General features: G+C 43.1%; 2 protein-coding genes across 5 annotated transcripts in view; one reads left to right on the plus strand and one right to left on the minus strand.

The window, feature by feature from the left end:
- Positions 1-22,059, minus strand: part of LOC144892253 (uncharacterized) — a 350,787-nt gene that overhangs the window by 91,959 nt on the left and 236,769 nt on the right. The gene's annotated exons all lie outside the window — the stretch shown is intronic.
- ADA (adenosine deaminase) overlaps positions 1-22,059 on the plus strand; it is a 119,017-nt gene that overhangs the window by 66,941 nt on the left and 30,017 nt on the right. For all 4 annotated transcript variants that reach the window (XM_078777904.1, XM_078777902.1, XM_078777905.1 and 1 more), the window contains 4 exons: positions 3,795-3,918; positions 7,504-7,647; positions 13,166-13,281; positions 19,010-19,191. In XM_078777904.1, the coding sequence (XP_078634030.1) occupies positions 3,795-3,918; positions 7,504-7,647; positions 13,166-13,281; positions 19,010-19,191 (566 nt within the window). The remainder of the gene's footprint in view (positions 1-3,794; positions 3,919-7,503; positions 7,648-13,165; positions 13,282-19,009; positions 19,192-22,059) is intronic.

Consider the following 22,059-nt stretch of genomic DNA (forward strand, 5'->3'; position numbering starts at 1 on the left):
TATAGAATATATAGAAGATAATGCTAAAAAAAACAAGGCAATTTCACTTACATTTTCGGATTCAGCGTTCAATTCTATATAAGTGAGTGTATTTTGAGGCATGTGTGACTTTAAATAAAAATTGTACGCCAGGAAAACGTTCGTTTCATTCCTTCGGGATACAACATGTAAAACTGGCCCAAACGTCAAAACAAAACTCGCTCATTTTAAGTCGTACAAGCTAATGCGACCACTCATTCTTCTGGGAAGAATCCCGTGCACATGCTTGTCACACTTATAACTCACCTAAGTCTTTATAAGTTCATCAAATACTGACACCGCGATTGACCCTCGCTGAGGTAAATGTTGATATCTCTTCTGAGGTAAAAAAAAAAACAAAAAAAAAAAAACAGTTTTAAAGCATTATACGTATCAAACGATACATTTTATGAAACGGGGAAACCGAATACACACTTTGGTGGTTTTAAAATGACAAACTATGTCTTTATTAGAAAGAAAAAAAAAGAACCTTGAAGACGATGCTGCTAACAAAATACACCGCTCAAACACATAACCACGAGTTTAAGCTACATTTACAACAAATATGAAAACTGTTTTCATATCACAATGTTAAATATAGAATATATAGAAGATAATGTTTAAAAAAAATGAGCCCTGTCTTCCATTGGTAAACAATCTTTCAAAACATTCCTGGATCCGGAATAATATCCTGAGCTTCACCCAAAACTAATCAATTCTTCCTTATCCCAAGGGCAATCATCCCACCAACTTTCATCCAAATCCGTTCAGAACTTTTCCAGAAATCTTGTTCCCAAACACACGAACACACACACACACGGACATGATCGAATGCATTACTCCCTGGCGGGAGTAATTATGTCTTGATATTGGGATTGGGTCCAGTCGTTCCTGGGATTGAAAGCTTGACCACTTAAGGGCCTGTTGCTCAATCCAAGGAATTTGGAATTTGGAATTTGGCCAAGGTGATTATACTCATTTGTATACTTCACATTTTACAATTTGACTTTCTTTAATTTTAGGGAAGATTGTAAAACTAAATTTGTGTTTAAATAGAGTATTAATGTAGGCACGTTCTAGGAACGTACTAGGGAAGAATGAGTGACTTAACAGGAAATTGTGTGAAACATCATCAAGCGGGTAAAGAAAAAAGAGAAGAAGAAGAAGAAGTGTCACTGGCTGAAACACAGATAGAGAAGGATGAATATGCTGGGACAAAGTGTTCTGGCACAAAATCGCTTTTAGGGTGGGAAAAGGTGGGAGGGAAGATGCAAATTGTCGATGTAAATGTGTACAGTCATAAGGTAAATTGGCCCCGATTCCCAACCCCCCCCCCCCCCCCCCCCTTTACCCTTGCCTCAGGACGAACTGCTGAGCTCCCACCAGGCCCAGAGGAAGCAGGTGTTTCTCGTTTTGTGAACCTATGATGGCATTACACATTATGAAGGATATATTAAGGTGTTAACTTTTTGGCAGGTACAATGTGTGTCTGTGGATGTCGTCGTGTGCTATATCACATACACAAGTTCATGTTGTGAAGGATATACATACAGTATATATACACATATACTAGTGGGGTATGTTTACACATTGCGTAAGCAACTAGATGACATTCCTAGAATACTTACCCTGCGCAGTCAACTTGTTGCGAGCCAACTCTTGTTTTTGAACGTTTTTTTTCTTTGATCCAATATGGCTGCCAGACCACGTGAGCGATGACATCATACATTTATATTCTCTAATATAATTGTTCCATAGATCACGCTCAATACATTTCAACCTGATCAGACTAAGCGTTGTCCCTGTCTAATTAGGATAGGTTGTCGAAGCTTGTCGCGTCACACCTAAGAAGACTCGAGGCTCTAATCGCTGCCAAAGGTGCTTCAACTAAGTACTGAGTTAAGGGTATGAATACTTATGGTCAATGTGATATTTCAGTTTTTTATTTTTAATAAATTTGGAAAACTTTCTAAAATCCTGTTTTCTCTTTGTCATTATGGGGTATCGAGTGTAGATTGATGAGGGAAAAAATGAAATTTAAAGGATTTCAGCATAAGGCTACAACATAACAAAATGTGAAAAAAGTGAAGGGGTCTGAATACTTTCTGAATGCACTGTATATACTGTATCAGTGTATGCATATATTGTATAGACGGTGCACACAGGTTCCAATCACATATACAATACTGTGCTGATTCGTATATTGTGTCATAATGTCCTTGTATTTCAAGTTGACCTGTACTCAAGTCGTCGACCTCCTCCATGAGCCTTTTGATATAATGTATAAAAGGTGTTATTTTTTCGGTATTTTTTATACAATAAACGAGTTATTACCCTCGCAGGAGGAGAGTGTATTGCATTTGGGTTCGTTTGTCTCTTTGTTTGTTTGTTTGTCTGTTTGTCTGTTTGTTTGTCCGCACATAATAAATATGATTTTCTCTGCAACCGTTGGTCCGATTGACAGGAAATTTCCACCATAGGTGCAACTCCACCTGTAGAATTTTTTTCTTCATAATTATGACGTATTGGGTCACGTGGTACAAACGCCATCTTGGAAAAACCGAAAACTTTGCACCTCCATATCTCCGAAAGCGCTGAATAGAAAAAATTGACAAAATGACTCCTTGTAAAGAACTCTCCATGGGGAATAAAATATGTTAATGATGATGTCATACGTGCCTCCATTATGACGTCATAATTCGAATCATTGGAATCTCCCGCGATGACGCTATCTCTGAGGGCCTTTCACTTACTCACCGCAGGCAGGTTGGTGGTCTTTCCGTCTTTCTACCGACTCCTCTCCGGCCTTGCTCCCCCAGCTCTCTCTGTGCTCTGTCCCCCAAATATTCCTGCAGGTCGCACAATATCTGCCTGCAACCCTCTTATGGTTAAACTGCCAAAATCAAGACTCTCTGCTCACCTTCACTCCTTCATTCCTCTTTTCTCCCGCCTCTGGAACAAACTCCCTCACTCTCTTCAATCCCACTCCACACTCCAGGTCTTTAAAACGGCTGTTCACCACCATCTCTTATCTTCCCCGATCCAAAACCTTGATCTTTTCTACCCCCGCTAATTTCACCCCAAATCCACTTTTTTGAGGTGACTTTTGTCTTCTTTCCTGGAAGTCCTTGGTGTCCTTGCGTTTTATACCTATCCTGCCTCCCCCCAGGCCCTCTCCTTCCCACACATCTCCCGATGTCCCTGCTCTCAAATGTTGTGTTTGTGTGCTTCCTCCCCTTCTCTCCCCATCTTGTCGACCGCTCCCCTTTTTATATACTTTGTTTGCTTGTTTGTTTGATTTGTTTCTTTGATAAATGTTAGCTCTTTCACGAGCCTCGACTATGTATACAAAAAAAATAAACAAACAAAAAAAAAACCTCCATATCTCCGAAAGTGCTGAATAGAACAAATTGAGACATGGGTCAATGTAAAGAACTCTCCATGGGGAATAAAATATGTTAATGATGATGTCATAGGTGCCTCCATTATGACGTCATAATTCGAGAAGTACAAAACTTCATCCGATCAAGATGAAATTTATTGAGCGTTATCTAGGGATAAATCGGTGGAGAAAAAAATAATTATGACGTCATAGGTCACGTGGTTCGGCCGCCATATTTGTTTTTAACACAAAAGCCTTAAAAACCACTGAAAACACATCCTGGCGAGGGTTTACAATCTCGGATTGCTCTTTCTTGTTGATAATTGGTTTGTGTGTTACAATGCTGATGCTCACTTTGTTTACTTCAAGTCTGTTTTGTCTTCCTGGTGAAACAGACGCAAAGGCCACAAGGAGGTTCTCACTTCTGTGGAAGACCTTCGGAAAAGTATCGTTATGGACCATCCGGAGAGTCTCTCTAAGTTTATACATCGGTTTGGGCTGTATCTACCTGTCATAGCGTATGTTCTTTGATGCACACATCATGCAAGTGTTAATGGCATTACAATCTTCATCAAACAGATTATAGCTTACATTAAACATCATTCATGAGGGGGTTTCTACAGGAAGTGGCTATGTTGGTAATTGTTTTCTGTGTGTCTGCAATGCACCGTCTTTCAACTTTTCACGTTTATGACGTTTGCCTATCCTCTAAAGTTTAAATGCCAGTCACATAGAAATCCTTTTTAGTTGTGTCGATGCATACTGGAACCAACATTACAGCAGAGGATACAAAAGTGCCCGACGTGCGCAGCAAAAAGTTCTTTAACCAAACTCAGTGGTTTTCACTGAGCTTCACCGAAACTTTCTTTAACCAAAACTAAATTAAATTTTATCCAAAACAAAACTAAAAACAAAACTTAATTTAACTGAATGAATGAATGATCGTTTTAAGGCCATTTTTCCCGCTAGAGCGGGGGTTAGCCTTGCGGGCCCATGATAATCATGGTTCCCTGTTTGAGGCAATGTTTTATATGGGCAGATGCCCTTCCTGACCCCAACCCTTAGTTGCCTCTTACGATGTGCCAGGATATGGTGTACCTATTCTAAGCCAGAGTACACACCGGGATCATTCATCCCAGCAAGCTGGTACTCAATTTGCCGACTCGGAAGGATGAACGGGCGGAGGTCAACCCTCCTGGTGTTAATTCAGCGATCTGACCGGGATTCGAACCTAGGATCCTAAGATCCCAAGCCGGCACCCTAACCGCTAAGCCAACACTAGGGTTAAATTTTTAACTAAAACAATTATTTAATCAAACTTCTTTAAACAAACCTCTTTAACCAAACTCACTCAAACTCATAATGGTTAGAGCGTCCGCTCGGAATTTGGGAGGTCGACTGTTCAAAACCCGGCTAAGTCATATCGAAGACTTTATAAAATGGTATGTGAGGCTTCCTCATGGCCTCCTCCAACATTGAAGTTCCTTGTAAGGTAGATCCACAAGTAAAACTAGAAAGCACCCCAAAATTAAAAGTCCGTCCGCGTCTGCGTTGTATTCAAACTAAAACTTGACGAAAACAACAACTAAAGAAAATGAAAATCTATTGGAGAAAAATTAAGATTTGTTGAAACTTTGATGACAAAAGCTCAAATAAGTTATAGCCTGGACTGAAGTTCGAATGGTAAAAAATAAAGAAACACGGAAGCTATTTGAAAAAAAAAAAACGGCCGTCTCGTGCTGCACAGAACACAATATAGCCCTCATTATGAAACTGGCTAATTATAACTTTACATTTTGATTTGATTCTACATGATCAAATTTCTACATGAGGAGGTGCTCATATGATGCTAAATTTTATGTCAATCGGACCAACGCTTGCCGAGAAAGTGAATTTTAAAAATGCAGACACGTACATATCTCTAGATATGTATGTACATACACACGCAACTGATCGCTTAACCATGCTCTTCGCTTCAGGAGCGCAGGGCAAAAATGAGAACCATGACATGATTTTTCTCATAATCAATATCTCAACTACTATCACATGGATAGTGGAAATAACTAGCATGTTGAAGGATTCCTTTTGAGAAATGATGAAGGAGTTTAGTGAAGGCCCGCTGGGCCGGTTACTTTGAGCGGCTGTATCACTGTACCAGGCTGACCCACCGGCTGTTGAGTTGGATGTCATGGGTGTTGCTATCCCAAATACTGACCCCCCCCCCCCCCCCAATTAACTGTGAACCGCCTTCACTTGTGGAAACACAGGCGTCTGTGAACCGGCTGAAAGGGGGCAAAGCTCCTGGGATTTGTGGCCTCAAGGCTGGTGGAAATGCTGTACTTGAGTCGTTGCATGCAGTTCTATGCTCTGTTTGGAGCACAGGCATCATCCCAACTGACTGGAAGAGGGGCCTTGTTGTCCCCCTCTGGAAAGGGAAGGGTGATCACCAGGACTGCAACAACTACCGAGGAGTGACGCTACTCTCGGTGCCGTGCAAGGTCTTTGCTTGGATCATTCTTGAGAGGGTTCGCCGCCATCTGCTCAAGCACCAGCGACCGGAGCAGTCAGACTTTACACCAAAGAGGTCAATGATTGACCGTATCCTTGTGCTTTAGGTCCTCACCGAATGCAAGCGAGAGTTTCGTCAGGGGCTGCTAGCAACCTATGTTGATTTCTGCAAGGCGTTTGATTCGGTGAATTGGGATGCCTTCTGGAGGATTCTTGGTCTTCGTGGGGTGCCACCAACACTGATCAATCTGATCTCTGAACTATACTCTGGTACTGATAGTGCTGTGAGGTGTGGTGGCTCCATCTCTGACTTATTTCCAGTTGTGACTGGAGTTTGGCAGGGGTGTGTACTGGCTCCCACACTCTTCAGCGCTTGTATGGACTTGATTCTGGGGAGGATTTCACAGATGATGCAGTCATCTTTGCGGAGACGCTGGATATTCTTACGGGAGCCCTCCAGGCACTGAATGAGGACCGGAGCTGCTGGGATTATGCATTTCCTGGGTCAAAACCAAGATCCAGGCTTTCAATGACATCTTGGATGCTGCTGTCTTGCCTGTGTCTGTTTGTGGCGAAGATGTTGAGGTCACGAAGAGATTCACTTGCCTTGGCAGTGTTATTTATGTCTCAGCATGTTGTGAGCCAGAGGTTGATAGACATCTGAGTCGGGCCTGGGGAGTCCTGGATTCGTTGGATCATGGGTTGTGGCACTGTCAGTATCTATGCAGGAGGACGAAGGTCAGAGTCTTTAAGTCCTTGGTGTTTCCAGTCTTGCTCTATGGATTCGAGACTTGGACCCTCACCAAGGGCCAGAGAATGAGACTTGATGCCTTTGGAACAAAGTCTCTTCGGAGAATCTTTGGCTATCACTGGTCGGACTTCGTGTCCAACGAGTGGTTGCTGAGAAAGATTCAGATGATATTTGTTTCCTGTATGGTCCGTGAGCGTCAGCTGCAGCTGTATGGACATGTGGCTCATTTTCCGGACGCTGATCCAGCTCACCAGATATTCTCAGCAAGGGGGCCTCGTGAGTGGAGGAGGCCAACGGGCCGACTGCGTGCCTCATGGTTGCAGCAGGTTAATTGGCATCTCAAGGAGATAGGGATGGGCCAGGCATCAGCCTGGGGGATGGCCAGACAGAGGCCCCTGGAGTAGGCGAGGTATTGCTGGCAACCCTGGCCAAATTCAAAATTACTGCCTTTCTGCGGAAAGTGGATGCAGTGACGCGCTGTTCCGGCACATGCTCCCATACCTGACCTGACCTGATGAAGGATGGGCTGGTTTACATCATTGATGGGAGCATAGCTGTGCCCCCTGTTGGGTATGGCAGTAATTTTGAATTTGGCCAGGGTGCCAGCGATACTTCGCCTACTCTTCATCAAAAGATCTTTAGCATGCACCAACTAAGGCGAGCAAAGGTGTCACCAGGAAAACGTAAATCCGAGGGACGGCACACTCAGGCTGAAAATCTAACCCAGACTAGATAGCTCAAAGGTACTAACTATGCACGATCCTGTTGACTTTCCAATAATGTATAATTTTCATTGTCTTCATTACTGCAATTCTGTTTGTAAATGTCGCATCCATCTATTCAGGGGAGACAAGGAAGCCATTCGCCGTGTTGCTTACGAGTTGGTGCAGGACAAGGCGCGCGAAGGTGTTGTATACCTCGAAGTGCGCTACTCCCCACAACTTCTTGCCACTGCTGATGTTGAACCCAAATCCTGGGGCTTGCCCAGGTCTGCAGCTCATTGTGCATCTACCACCACTGTTGCTGCTCTTGCTGTTGTTATCACTTCTGCTGGTACTGGTAATTACCTTCGCAAAAGCGGAAGGTTATGTTTTGATCGCTGTGTATTTATTTGTATGTCTGTGTGTGTGTGTGTGTGTATGTTATTCGCATAACTCAAAAAGTATTCAACCGAATTGCATGAAATTTGGTGGGATGATTGGTTATTATACGGGACACATTTGATTAGATTTTGGGAGCAATCGGGTCAAAGGTCAAGGTCAAGGTCACGAAAAGGTCAAAACTGTTCACTGTTCTGTTCCCTACACTCCCATGCCAAGTACAGAACAGTAGCTGCGGCGAAGGTATGCGCTCTACCGAGTGCCCGTTCTAGTTCCTATTTAAGATGAGCAGATACCTCTTGCTGTATCTCAGAATATTGAAGGATTACATCGTCATGTTTGGGTTCCTTCTCATTCCGACCAGTTCCTCCTAATAATGTAAGCATTTTGTCACCGCAATGGCAAGTTGTCTTGCAGGTGAATAAATTGAACAGGCAAGGAAATTGTAGAGTGTGAAGAATTTGGTACTCACTGAAGCAAAATGCAGAGTCAACAAAAGTACAATAAACCTGAAATCAAAGCATGCAAAAGAGTTCAAAGAAATGCCTTAGATTTAAGAAAGAAAAGTGCTATCACCTTTGGGAGAAACCACACCAAGGGAGGTGTAGTAGTCTACAACAGAGAGAAATAGGGTTGTGCTTTGAAGTTGTGGTTGAGAGAGGATAGCAAGGTGGAAGGTGGTGTTGAGGCAGTTGCTAGGGTGGATGAAAGAATATAATTGCTCATTTCAGCACAAGATCAGCGATCTGTTTGGGTGGCAAAAGAAGTCAAAACAAATTAGAAATAGAATTTGACATTTCGGGACTTACCCTCCATCTTACTTGCCTCTCCATTGCTCTGACAAAGGGTAAGGCCCAAAACGTCAGGTTCTCTTCTCTCCACGGCAGATCAATCACCAATTAAGGTATTTTGTTTCCTATTTGTTTTTTGAGTTGTTAGGGTGTTTTTTTTTTTTTTAAGCTCTTTGGTCTTGGTTTGTTCGGCAACGAGTTCGAACTTAACTGAAAACGGCCAATCTGACGAAGCGCAAGCAGATGCTCCATTTTTAGGAGCATGGAGTTCTTCAGAGGGCTGGTCCCATCTAAAGCTAAAGCCAGCTGGTCCCATCTAAAGCTAAAGCCAGCTGGTCCCATCTAGAATTGGCTTGTTGGTGTTAAACACTGCAGTTTTTGTTTCAAATACCTCGGGAATTAATTACGTGCTGGCACCTGAGCCATATTGCGTGCTTGGTGTTAGTTATACGATTAATACTACCGGCTTGCTGAATCGCGAGCGCTAAGATGTTGGTATGACGTAGGTATGGAGTGCCAAGTGCCCCCTTTTCTGTGCCTAAGATCCCTTTTATCTCGTTCTTCACATAAGATAGCAAAATAAGGTTAAAATGGAAGAAGCATGTGTAGTGTCAGAGCGATACTGTGAAAACCATACTGTACCATATTTGTGGTGAAACTTGGTGTTTTTCCAATTTGATATGGGTGCCCGTATCAAGTTCTTGGGCTGGCAGGATGGTCTGGAGGTATGCACACTCACCTTTGAGCTGTCTAGCCTGCTTTTGAATCCCGATCCAGCTATAAACTGGCATCCCAGTGTTTCACAGGCAGGGCGATTCATCAACGTGTGTGCCGTCCCTTGGATGGACACTAAACTGGATGTGCCGTCTTATCGACATCAGTTGGTGGATGTCAAAGATCCCACAGTGACCTTTGTGAGGAGTAGGCGAGGTGTCGCTGGCACCTTGAACAAATTACAAATCCCTGCCCTAACCAGCAGATGGCATTACATCAGTGGCACAGCCATGCCCTCGGCCAAAGATGCTACTGCGCAGACTTGTGCAGGAAGCATTTAAGAGGTTGCAGGTAAGAGCAGCCGTTCCTCCAGGTGCGGTACAAAAGTCAGGCAGGCAGTCTATTCCTCCAGTCAGTCCGACCTGTTGTTGCGACAAACACATCCAGACTTTAGGTTCCCCCTCCGGTTCCCCTTAGGTGCCTTGGGTTCCCCAATCCACCTCCTTCATATGGGTTGATATACTGGAAACAGAAAACAGACAGAATTTGGCAGAAACAGTGCCTAACTGTGCAAGTTTTCCACCACCCTGCCCTTTCCTAAATTACTACAGCTACTCCTTCTTCTCTAACGCCCCCAATTATTCCCACCTTTTTGTGGGGTCAGTCGATGAAAGTTTTTGGTGCAAGTGTTTCACGAACCGGTTGGCTTGGCCTGACGTTCGACTGAGGGCGATTTTGGCAAAATCTTTCATGTGTTCAGTACGCAATCTTTAAGCAGAAGGAACACCCGGCTTAACTTCCATCCGAGGGACGGCGCACTTTTTGATGCAACGCCCTGCCCTGCCTCTGATGCGCCAATCACAAAGTTTATAGTCAGGTCAGGAATAGAACCCAGAATAGACATCCCAAAGGTAAGTTATCATTATAATAGTTTTCTTTATTCATAAAAAGGTTTGCCAGGGAAGCTTACCGATGAGTTCTGCTGAGGTCAAGAGTTGGAATAGTGTTATTCACTTTTGTGCTTTCTCAAACCTTATCCTGACTGCACTCTTGTGGCTATGCTTGGGAAGTTGAGCTACAGAAAGGGAAATATTTGAACCCTTGAGAAGTAAAGCGGGCTGCACCACACGATACAACTTTTGATATCCGTATGTATCAGCTTCAAACATATTGTTCTGAACCATCATGAACACCAAAGGTGATGTCCTTGAAAGATTACTTGCATGATTTCAGCTCAATTTGGTCCTGGATAAGGGTTCACCTGTTTTACTTCTCAGGGGCTCATTTATTATCTGCGCCAGAAATTCTTTCGATTCTGAACTTAGACCTGATTCTGTGGAACGGATTGCTTGTGGGAAAACAACAAAATGAGGAGGCTGGCATATTTGTGATAATTATAGGTTTGAGCTGTGGTTAAAGCAAAGTATTTCGCATCAAAGTAGGCCAGGCCAAGTAGCTTCATACAAGAGAAACTAAAAGCAAATAAACTCAAAATGAAGATTACTAGAACCGATCATGATTCAAATGTTTCACTTTACATCCCTTCCTGAAAAAACAACTTGAGTCACCCCGTCAAGATCGGATCTAGTAATCACGGCATTTGCTGGGATAATTATTGAAGTACAGTTCAAATTTTGATCTTATACTCATCTGTTGAAAGGAAGAGTCTATATATCTATATGAGAGTGGGTTTCCTTATCCCATGGTATAGCAACGCTCCAACCATATAATTATTTTATAATACACCAGCAGATAACCCAGATCCACCGGGCTGTCATAAGCGAATTCATTTCCAATGGAGTGTGGAATATTTGTGGAGTTTGCTTGGAATGTCCATTCATTGATTGTTATGACTGCTAAGATTTCTCGGTGAAATAAATCGACAAAAAGGTAATTATACGTTGGACAGAATTGACTGAACAGTTTGTGGTTGTATTGTTTTTTGTTTTTTGTTTTACTTTTGGGAGATGTGCGAACCAGCAGCTATGAGCCTATACACTGCCTGTGTGCGCAACCTAGCCACAAAACCAAAACCAAATGCAACCAAACTGGAAATTACGTGAATATCGATATTTGTAGACATCTGCATGCACTGTCCAGACGAAAGAGCTCATAAATGAGGTATCATTAAACATTATACGTGCTTTGGTTGCGACATTTACCCCGTTCAGACACAACCGTTCAACTTGCATTTATATACCACCCGTCACTTTGCTGACAGGAATACCAAGAGAGGGTGGGGAGAGAAAGGAAAGGGTGGGAAAGAGAGAGGGGGTGAAAGGAGAGGGAGAGGGGAAGGGAGAGAGATAGGGTGGAGAGAGGAGAGAAGAGGGTGGGGGCGGGGGGAGGCAGAGAGGAGGGGTGGAGAAGTGGGAGGGAGAGAGGAGGGGGAGAAGGGAGAGGAGGGTTGGAGGAAAGAGAGAGAGAGAGACAGGCGAGAGAGAGCAAATAAGAGCTGTCGCTTTGATATGATAATAGCAAATAAGACTGAAGCTGACCTTGCTATGATATTTCATCCCCCTCCCCCCCTCCCCCCAGAATTTTTCAGCGGTTGAAGACTTGTACATGAATGTTGGATTTTTAGAAGTTATCAAATTCAGCACTGAGGTCACTTCTGCAATACTCTGGGTTAATTGGGAGCCATAGGGCAAACTTGAGCAACACAAAAGCATTGGTTGAAGTGATCTTGGTTAGGCAATCATACCATGAAAGCTTGATGGCAGCCATTTTGGAAAAATGGCTACCAAGGCTGACACGCAACTAATTTTGTTTGCCTCTAATCTTCAAAATAATCCACAAGAGATACAATATAATTGTGCCAAGTTTCGTACTTGTATAATAAAGTGCACAATAGTTTGACATATCCGCTGGAGTAGAATGGCAATCTGACGCAAGAAACCTGGGCAGTGTATAATTAATCAGCAGAGGCCTACAGGCCTAATGCGTTAGTCCCACCAGAAAACCAAGATGGCGGCCATATCATTTCGTCTCGGTGCTATGGTGGGTGGAGTCGAGCGACAGAAGTGGGTGTGGTCTGGCAGCTGTCCGACCAATGGGTGCACATTTCAAAAATCGACCCCCACCAAGAACCCAAACAACAACAGCAATGCAAAGCTCTTGTAGACATGCGCCATTTCGCAGGTAAAAAGGGTAGAGCATGGACAAACAACCGTAGTTGATGGGCCTAATGGCCTCCTCTTGTACTGAAATTCCTTGTAAGGGAACCCAGAGTAAGGGTTCATTAAGCAAGTTAAATTGCTCTTCCATTTGGACTTCATCGACACAGCAAACCTTCCCCTTAATTATTTACTTTCACGGTAATGCGGATGATGATGTAATGCTTAAATATTCTTTCTTTAATGTTTTCCCATCTTTCCTTTACTTTTGGTTCTTTTGCTGCTTTTGTGCATCCCATTGTTTTTGTATTTACTTTCCCTCTATGTCATTATATACTCCCCTAATATTTCACAGCCCACAGAATGGCTTTGAGGTACAGCTGTTAATTGGCTATCTGGTCGGGTTTGCAGATTTCTGTTGGAACCGGATCTGACAATAGATTATTGTTCTGGTGCTTCTTGGGTAGGAACTTTCATCATCGAAAGTACACAATCCTTTCAAAGAAGATACTAAACTCTTGAAAAGAGCAGGCCATTATGTGTCAGTATTCAGGCAAAATTTGAAATTCCTGGCCGACTCTAGATTGCACCAACAGTCTAACAAGAGCCCAATGGTGGTGCAACCACCACCAAGTTATATGGATGGATAATCTGTTAGTTTTGTTCCCTGATAAATTTCCTACTCTTGAGGATTCCTTCCTTCCTCCTTCATCCGTGTTACTAATCTATGCATTGTTTTCTGTTTCCATTGTGATTGGGCCTGACTTGCTGCGCTGGTCCCACAGAGGAGACCTTGATCCAAACGGTGTGGTGGAAGCCGTCTCGAAAGGCTTGCGCGAGGGAGCGGCGGAGTTCAGTGTCATCACGCGCTCCATTCTCTGTTGCATGCGCCATCGACCAGGTAACCTGGCTCTGGCACCTATTCGGAATTCTGACAGGCTTGAGAGAAGGACATTTGAGTGATGAGAATGTCATAGTTAGAACATCCGCTCTGAGTCTGGAAGCTCATCAGTGCGTTCAACCCTTGTATAGCTGAATCATATCAAAGACTTGTAAAATGGTAGGTGCTCTATACCTAACCCAAACCCTAACCCTAACCCTACACTAACCCTACACTATCCTACCCCTACCCTACCCTACCCTAACCCTACACTACCATACCCATACCCTACCCATACTCTACCCTAACCCTACACTACCCTACCCCTACCCTAACCCTACCCTACCCTCACCCTAACAACTACCCTACCCTACCCTAACCCTACACTACCCTACCCCTACCCCTACCCTACCCTACCCTAACCCTACACTACCCTACCCCTACCCTACCCTAACCCTACCCTACCCTACCCCTACCCTACCCTAACCCTAACCCTAACCCTACCCTAAGCCTACCCTACCCTAACCCTAACAACTACCCTACCCTAACAACTACCCTACCCTAACCCTACCCTAACCCTAACCCTAACCCTACCCTACCCTAACCCTACCCTACCCTAACCCTACCCCTAACCTAACCCTAACCCTACCCTAAGCCTACCCTACCCTAACCCTAACAACTACCCTACCCTAACCCTACCCTAACAACTACCCTACCCTAACCCTACCCTAACAACTACCCTACCCTAACCCTACCCTAACAACTACCCTACCATAACCCTACCCTAACCCTACCCTAATTTCCTTGCTTGATGCTCAGCATTTAAAAGGGATAGAACACAGGCAACAACCATAAGTTGCCAGCCATTGTGCAGGGGATTGATGGGCCTAATGACCTCCTCCTGCATTGAGGTTCCTTGGAAGAGAACTCATGTTATGTAACATCGACAGGATAGCTGTAATAACTCAACATTTTATTCTTCTTCTTTGGATGGACAAAATAGTTTGGAAGTTCTCTGAGAAAGCACTTGTACGAGGTCGAGGGCCCAATTCGCTTGAGACTCATCTGACTGTTGCTTTTGACAATCTGCATGATCTCTTATTGCAGCAGGTTTGCTCTTGATTGCTGTTATTGAATACTAGAAGGGGTACCCAGTGCTGCCCGAGGGGCTGTGGGGGAGTGGGAGGTAGCTGGCAATGCCAGGCCGGGTGAGCTTTTCCTGGCGGGGGTTTCGGGACATGTTGGACATTGAAAAGCGATGGAGTTATTGGCCTCATGGTGGTTTCTATTTGCCTGCGGGCCGGCGGTAGCACTGCCCGAACCCACATCCCAATGTACACTTTAGAGCGGCCTTTGGTGGCCTAAAAATGGACTTCAAGGCCAACGTTTGGTTGCTTAAAACGTTGCCCAAATTCTGGAGTACCTGCACCCGAAGGTTTCGGCCTTCAGGTGCTACGGTCCAGCTGTGAATTAGTAACAAACACAAACAACGCACAAACACTTGAGACTATTACTAAGACTTCAGCGTTGACATACAAACAGAGAATTACTTTGCTTGTGCCCATGACTTGGGAGGTTGTACCCATGACCTCACTCTGGGTACCCCCAGCAGGTATACAAAATCTGGTGGAGATTGGCCCAGCGTTTGTTTTTTTTTCTCAATGATTTTCAAGCATCCACATACGTACATTAATTTCCTTGCCGAGGTTAGCGAGGGGGGTTGTTCCCATGACCTGACCCGAGGGTGGCCCCCCAGAAAGTTTCATTGAATCACGGGCCCGGGGTAAGTCACAGACAATCGGTGAGGTCAGGGGAGGCTCGTGATCGCTTTGTGATCCCAGATATCTAGTTATAATTACTTGAGCAGATATTGTATGTTAAATATTTGGAGGAATTCTGCCTTTGATGATAAAAGCATCTAGTCGCAGAGCTCGGGGAGTTTTATTTGACTTTTATTTACCAAAATAGGTCTGAGAGTTGTTTCTCGGGTGTAGCTGCAGATGCGTCCCATCAGTAAAAAAAAATTCCAAGATCTTGCTCTCTGGATATCATACGAACACATGGATGGTGTCAAATGCTTACAGCTGAAAGATTCCAATTCATTATAATAATAATAATAATAATAATTCATTTATTTTGTATAGCGCTTTTCCAGAAGCCCAAAGGCGCTTTGACAGAGTGGCAAAAATAATGCATAACAATACATGAAAACAACAATTGCAAAAAGACAAGAATCAATAGGGAAATATTTAAAGCAAAAGGAGGGAGAAGGAGAAGAGATAGTCAGGGGTTAAATGCTGTGGGTTGAATGTTGAATGCAGTGTTGAACAGGTGGGTCTTTAGTGATGTTTTGAATGTGGTGAGTGAGGAGGAGTCTCTGATGGTGTGAGGTAGTGAGTTCCAGAGGGTGGGAGCAGCGATGGAGAAGGCCCTGTCCCCCCAGGATCTGAATTTGGTCCGGATGGAGGGGGTCAGGAGGTTGGTACCAGCAGAGCGGAGGTTGCAGGTGGGAGTGTGTCTGGAGAGGAGGTCAGCCAGGTAGGATGGGGCCAGGTTATGGAGGGCTTTGTATGTCAAGAGGAGCTCATAATATACCATAATCACCATTTATTTGAGCATATGCATTCTAGACAAATAGAAAAGTAGCTAATACACATTTTATTTGGGGGAGAAGGCCCAATTCTTTGGTGGCCTAAATTCCCAGTCGTCGTGTCCTTTCTATCATTGATTTGGCATAGCGCGATTTGGCCAACGTCTGGGTGAATCGGGTGAGTCGGGAAGAAACGGGGAACAACTGTTCGGCCGCGGTTACCTCCGCTCGGTAAATAACATCCAATCCGCGTACCGTAACAACTGACTGTAACAGAGGACTGTAACAGAGTACCGTAACAGAGGACCCCACTTCAAGAGCAAATTGTGGGAAAATGTCCAAGTACATTTTTGTCAGAAATGGATTTTTGAATTCTACAAATATTTTTTTCCCTAGAAACAACTCTCAGACCTTTTGGTCAATAAAAGTCCAAAAAAAAACCCCTTCCTGGCATGTCCTAAGATTTGGCATGTCCAAAGCATGAATATGCTTAGGAATTTGGCATGTCCTAAGAAAGATTTTTGGCTGTAGGGTCATCCCCCATATTTGTCCCCTGATAACTTACCATTTACCGATATTTGGTAGACCGAACGTGTAATAAACTGTGCCTCTGTTTATCAACAATGATGATTCTCCTTTTGACATGTATGTTGACATGTGTGTTGATATGTATGTTCAGCAAAGACGGAGGTATTTCTGTTTTCATACTTTGCATCTTTTTCTTTCAGGTACAATCCAAGTGTTGTAGCTGTATAATTTACCTATAGAGTAGCAGTAGACGTAGCTTTTCCTGGTGGTGGTTTCTAGAACAGTATCATGAGTATACCATCTGAATACCAATGGCCAAAGTATGCAAGGTGGTGGACGCTCTACAACCCGGAACATCAGGCACGCAATAACGTTCTGCCATCACAAAGCAAAATGGCATGACCGGTGTCGACTTAGGTTCAACAAAACAAAACTTCAGTGGGCAGAGAAGCTCAAAGTACCCGTCAATTTTCACCAATTTTCACACGATTGACCTGAAATTTAAAGAATTTGAATATTGGGTCACTAAATCGGTTAACCAATCAAAGCTAGAAACTGATTTTTTTTTAATATCAAAAGGTCAAAGGTCAAGACTACATAAAATCATCAATTTTCAGTTTGTATTTTTTTAAACTGTTTTTGTTATTTGGGCGACTGAACGCGGAGAGGCTTTGCATTTTCGGATACTTTCTAGTTTCCCGTTGCTTTATAGAGGGTTGCTTTCAAACTTCTGGTCAAATTACTTCACCGCATTTTTAGAACTGCACCTTTTCTGTCATTGGTGGACCCGATTAAGTTTTAGTTAAATAACTCAAAAATCAGAGCATTAAAATATATTACAAAACTAGAGCGGCACTCAGTAGAGAGCATACCTCCGCCTGGTTGGTCATATCACTCAATGGTGAAGAATCACTTAAAAAATTCTACTAGCCGGATCCGAATCGGAATCTTCACCAAAATTCATTCGATTCTTCCTTGTCACACACACAACCTGTTCAACAAGTTTCGTCCAAATCCGTCCATAACTTTTTGAGATATCCTGCTGTGTATCGTTTCTGACCCAATCTCCCAATGGTGAAGAATCACTTTTAAAATTATAGTAGCCGGATCCGAATCCGGATCTTCACGAAAATAAAATGATTTTGTCCTAAAAGATACGCTACATCTCTGCCAAATTTCGTCCGAATCCGTCCACAAATTTTTGAGATATTTTGTTCACAAACGGACAAACAAATTGAAAAATCGGTCAGAGACCGAGGACTTGCCGGAATGTACTTTTTATCGGCCATTTTTGATCAAAATAATAATACATAAGGACATGAGTTGAATCCCTGCTTGAGAAAATGCCAACCCACTCCCCGCCATCACGGTCGTTTCTCCAACTCACAATCCCACGAGACTCACAATCCCAAAACCAATTATCTACTTTTTGATTCATATATAAACATCATTAAAAGTAAATAATGACCTCGGCCAAAGTTCAAACGGACGTGGGTTTAATCTCTACATGAGAGAATTCCACATAGCTATTTGGGTGGTGTTTAAGCTAACAGATCGCTGTCTCCATCGATCTTGCCAAGGCCGTAACACCTATCGGCTCAAAATCCTTTTAACTGTTGACTTGGTAGTTTTTATAATGAAGGAAACACGTATCGGGAGTACATACGACATAGCGATTGTGAATGTGTGAATGTGACAGCTCTGAGGCGTCTTTCACTTCGCAACACAGTGACGGCGAGCACCAACATGGCGGCTGTAAGATTAAAATCTGGCTTCAAGCCCCCTCACCACCCAAAATCTATTCCGGCGAATCTATTCTGGCAAGTAACAAACCAACCAACCAACATACTTGCCGGAATAAGTAACAAATGGACAAACAGAAAGGGGTGAAAACATAACCTCAATCCACCTTTGGTGGCAGAGGTAACTAAATCAGGATGAAGGTCCCAATGAAAATCCGCCTCATCGCGACTTCATTTAAACCATCGAATCCTTCCGCTGTATCACTCCGCCTCGCCCTGGCTTTATGCTGCGGTCATGATTTTCACGTTTTGGGTGACCTTGAGCTTGAACTTGGGCCTAGAGAGTTAAAAATTGGGCACAGTCTATTCCAGGGATAGGCAAATATGTGTGTAAAGTATGGCGATGCTATGTCCAACGATGTAGACGTAGTACTGTGCACAAATAGACAGACAGACAAACAGACAGACAAACCAACCAATCAACATACTTGCCGGAATAAATTCCGGCAAGTAACAAACAGACAGACAGACAGGTGTGAAAACATAACCTCCCTCCATCCACCTTTGGTAATAATCGGTGTTGCTAGCTTCAATAACCTTTTACGACAATATATAAACCTTAATAACCCCAATGAATAAATGTTGCTACCCAACAATGGATTTAATCTAAAATAGCTACTGATGGCGGCCATTTTGATTTTTTGGGGGGAATAATTGCTGCCGTTGTTGTCAGGAGGCAAATCTGTGATGGCCCTACAGCCGAAAAATCCTTCTTTGGACATGCTCCAACTGTTTGCCACATTCCATTATTTTATCATCAAAAGTGGTGCAAATCAGGCACATGTCTGCTGAACGAACTAAAGCGAACGTTGACCCAATCTTGCTGCAGCCTGGTCTCCAGAAGTGCTTCGACTTTGTGTGCGGCATGGCGGTGTACTGGATATTGAACACGAAAATGTGCCGACAAATGAAACAAGCAGTTTGGAACAACCTATGGTGGTTGGGATGGATCTAGCTGGTGATGAGTCACTTGTAACAGTAGCTGGATCTGGACATATTCAGGCCTTTCAGGTATGTGTCATCATATTCATCTAACAAACATCTTTTTTTTCTTTTCTTTTTTTTATATACAAGATCGAGGCTCTCTTTTAACAGAGCTAACATTAATCACAGAAAAACAACCCGACACATAAAACATATAATAAGGGGAGTGGTAGACAATATGGGAAGAGAGGGGGAAGCACACAAACACAACATTTGAGAGCAGGGACATCGGTAGATTTGTGGGAGGGAGAGGGCTTGGGAGGAGGAGGCATGGGAAGGGGGGGGGGGGGGTGGTTCGAGAAGTATGAAACACATGGACACAGCTGGGACTTCCGGGAAAGAAGTTGGTATTTAAAAAAAGTGGATCTGGGGTGAATTAATGGGGTTAGAAAAGATCAAGGTTTTGGATGGGGGAAGATAATAGATGGTGGTGAACAGCTGTTTTAAAGACCTGGAGGGAGGAGTGGGATTGAATAGAGTGAGGGAGTTTGTTCCAGAGGCAGGAGAAAAGAGGAATGAAAGAGTGAAGGTGAGCAGAGAGTCTTGAGAGTATCTGCATAACAATCATCTGTTAATAGCATAACCAGCATAATCATCTGTTAATAGCATAACCAGTATAATCATCTGTTAACAGCATAACCAACAGAATCATCTGTTAATAGCATAACCAGCATAATCATCTGTTAATAGTATAACTGGCATAATCATCTGTTAATAGCATAACCAGCATAATCATCTGTTAATAGCATAACCAACATAATCATCTGTTAATAGCATAACCAGCATAAGCATCTGTTAATAGCATAACCAGCATAATCATCTGTTAATAGCATAACCAGCATAATCATCTGTTAATGGCATAACCAGCATGATCATCTGTTAAAAGCATAACCAACAAAATCATCTGTTAATAGCATAACCAGCATAATCATCTGTTAATAGCATAACCAGCATAATCATCTGTTAATGGCATAACCAGCATGATCATCTGTTAATAGCATAACCAGCATAATCATCTGTTAATAGCATAACCAGCATAATCATCTGTTAATAGCATAATCAGCATAATCATCTGTTAATAGCATAACCAGCATAATCATCTGTTAATAGCATAACCAGCATAATCATCTGTTAATAGCATAATCAGCATAATCATCTGTTAATGGCATAACCAGCATAATCATCTGTTAATAGCATAACGGGCATAATCATCTGTTAATAGCATAACCAGCATAATCATCTGTTAATAGCATAACCAACATAATCATCTGTTAATAGCATAACCAGCATAATCATCTGTTAATAGCATAACCAGTATAATCATCTGTTAATAGCATAACCAGCATAATCATCTGTTAATGGCATAACCAGCATGATCATCTGTTAATAGCATAACCAGCATAATCATCTGTTAATAGCATAACCAGCATCATCATCTGTTAATAGCATAACCAGCATAATCATCTGTTAATAGCATAACCAGCATAATCATCTGTTAATAGCATAACCAGCATATCATCTGTTAATAGCATAACCAGCATATCATCTGTTAATAGCATAACCAGCATAATCATCTGTTAACAGCATAACCAGCATACTCATCTGTTAATAGCATAACCAGCATTATCATCTGTTAACAGCATAACCAGCATAATCATCTGTTAATAGCATAACCAGCATAATCATCTGTTAATAGCATAACCAGCATTATCATCTGTTAACAGCATAACCAGCATAATCATCTGTTAATAGCATAACCAGCATAATCATCTGTTAATAGCATAACTGGCATAATCATCTGTTAATAGCATAACCAGCATAATCATCTGTTAATAGCATAACCAACATAATCATCTGTTAATAGCATAACCAGCATAATCATCTGTTAATAGCATAACCAGCATAATCATCTGTTTTTTTGTTGTTGTTGTTTTTTTTTTTTGTATACAAGATCGAGGCTCGTGAAAGAGCGAACAATAATCACACAGAAAGACAAACAGACACACAAAACAAATAACATCGGGAGCGGTAGACAAGATGGGGAGAGAGGGGGAAGGACACAAACACAACATTTGAGAGCAGGGACCGAGAGACATGGAGACATCGAGAGAACTGTGGGAGGGAGAGGGCTTTGGGGGGGAGGCATGGGAAGGGGGGGGGGGGTGGGAGAGGTATAAAACATATGGACACTGCCAAGATTTCCAGGAAAGAAGTTGGAATTTCAAACAAGGTGGATCTGGGGTGAATTAGTGGGGGTAGAAAAGATCAAGGTTTTGGATGGGGGAAGATAAGAGATGGTGGTGAACAGCTGTTTTGAAGACCTGGAGGGAGGAGTGTGATTGAAGTGAGTGTGGGAGTTTGTTCCAGAGGCGGGAGAAAAGAGGAATGAAAGAGTGAAGGTGAGCAGAGAGCCGAGATTTCGGCAGTTTAACCATCAGAGGGTGGCTGGCAGATCTTGTGCGACCTGTAGGAATATTTGGGGGACAGAGCACAGAGAGAGCTGGGGGAGCAAGGCCGGAGAGGAGTCGGTAGAAGACAGAAAGACCACCTACCTGCCTGCGGTGAGTGAGTGAAAGGCCCTCAGAGATAGCTTCATCGCGGGAGATTCCAATGATTCTGAAAGCTTTGGATTCAACAGCGTGAAGCCGAGCCAGGTGTGAGGCAGGAGCACCAGCCCATAGGGGAGAACAGTATTCCATTGAGCTGCGGATGAAAGCCTTGTATGTGGTGAGGAGCTCAGGTGTGCCTAGGAAGGACTTCGCACGACGGAGGATGCCCAGTCGGCGACTGGCTTTGGAGGCCAGCTTGGAAATGTGGTTTTCCCAAGAAAGATCATGGCAGATGGTGAGACCCAAAAGCTTGAGCGACAGAACTTCTTGGAGAGGATTGTTGAGA

Source organism: Myxine glutinosa, chromosome 5 (assembly GCF_964187855.1).
Source record: "Myxine glutinosa chromosome 5, kmMyxGlut1.1, whole genome shotgun sequence".
Lineage (NCBI taxonomy): Eukaryota > Metazoa > Chordata > Myxini > Myxiniformes > Myxinidae > Myxine > Myxine glutinosa.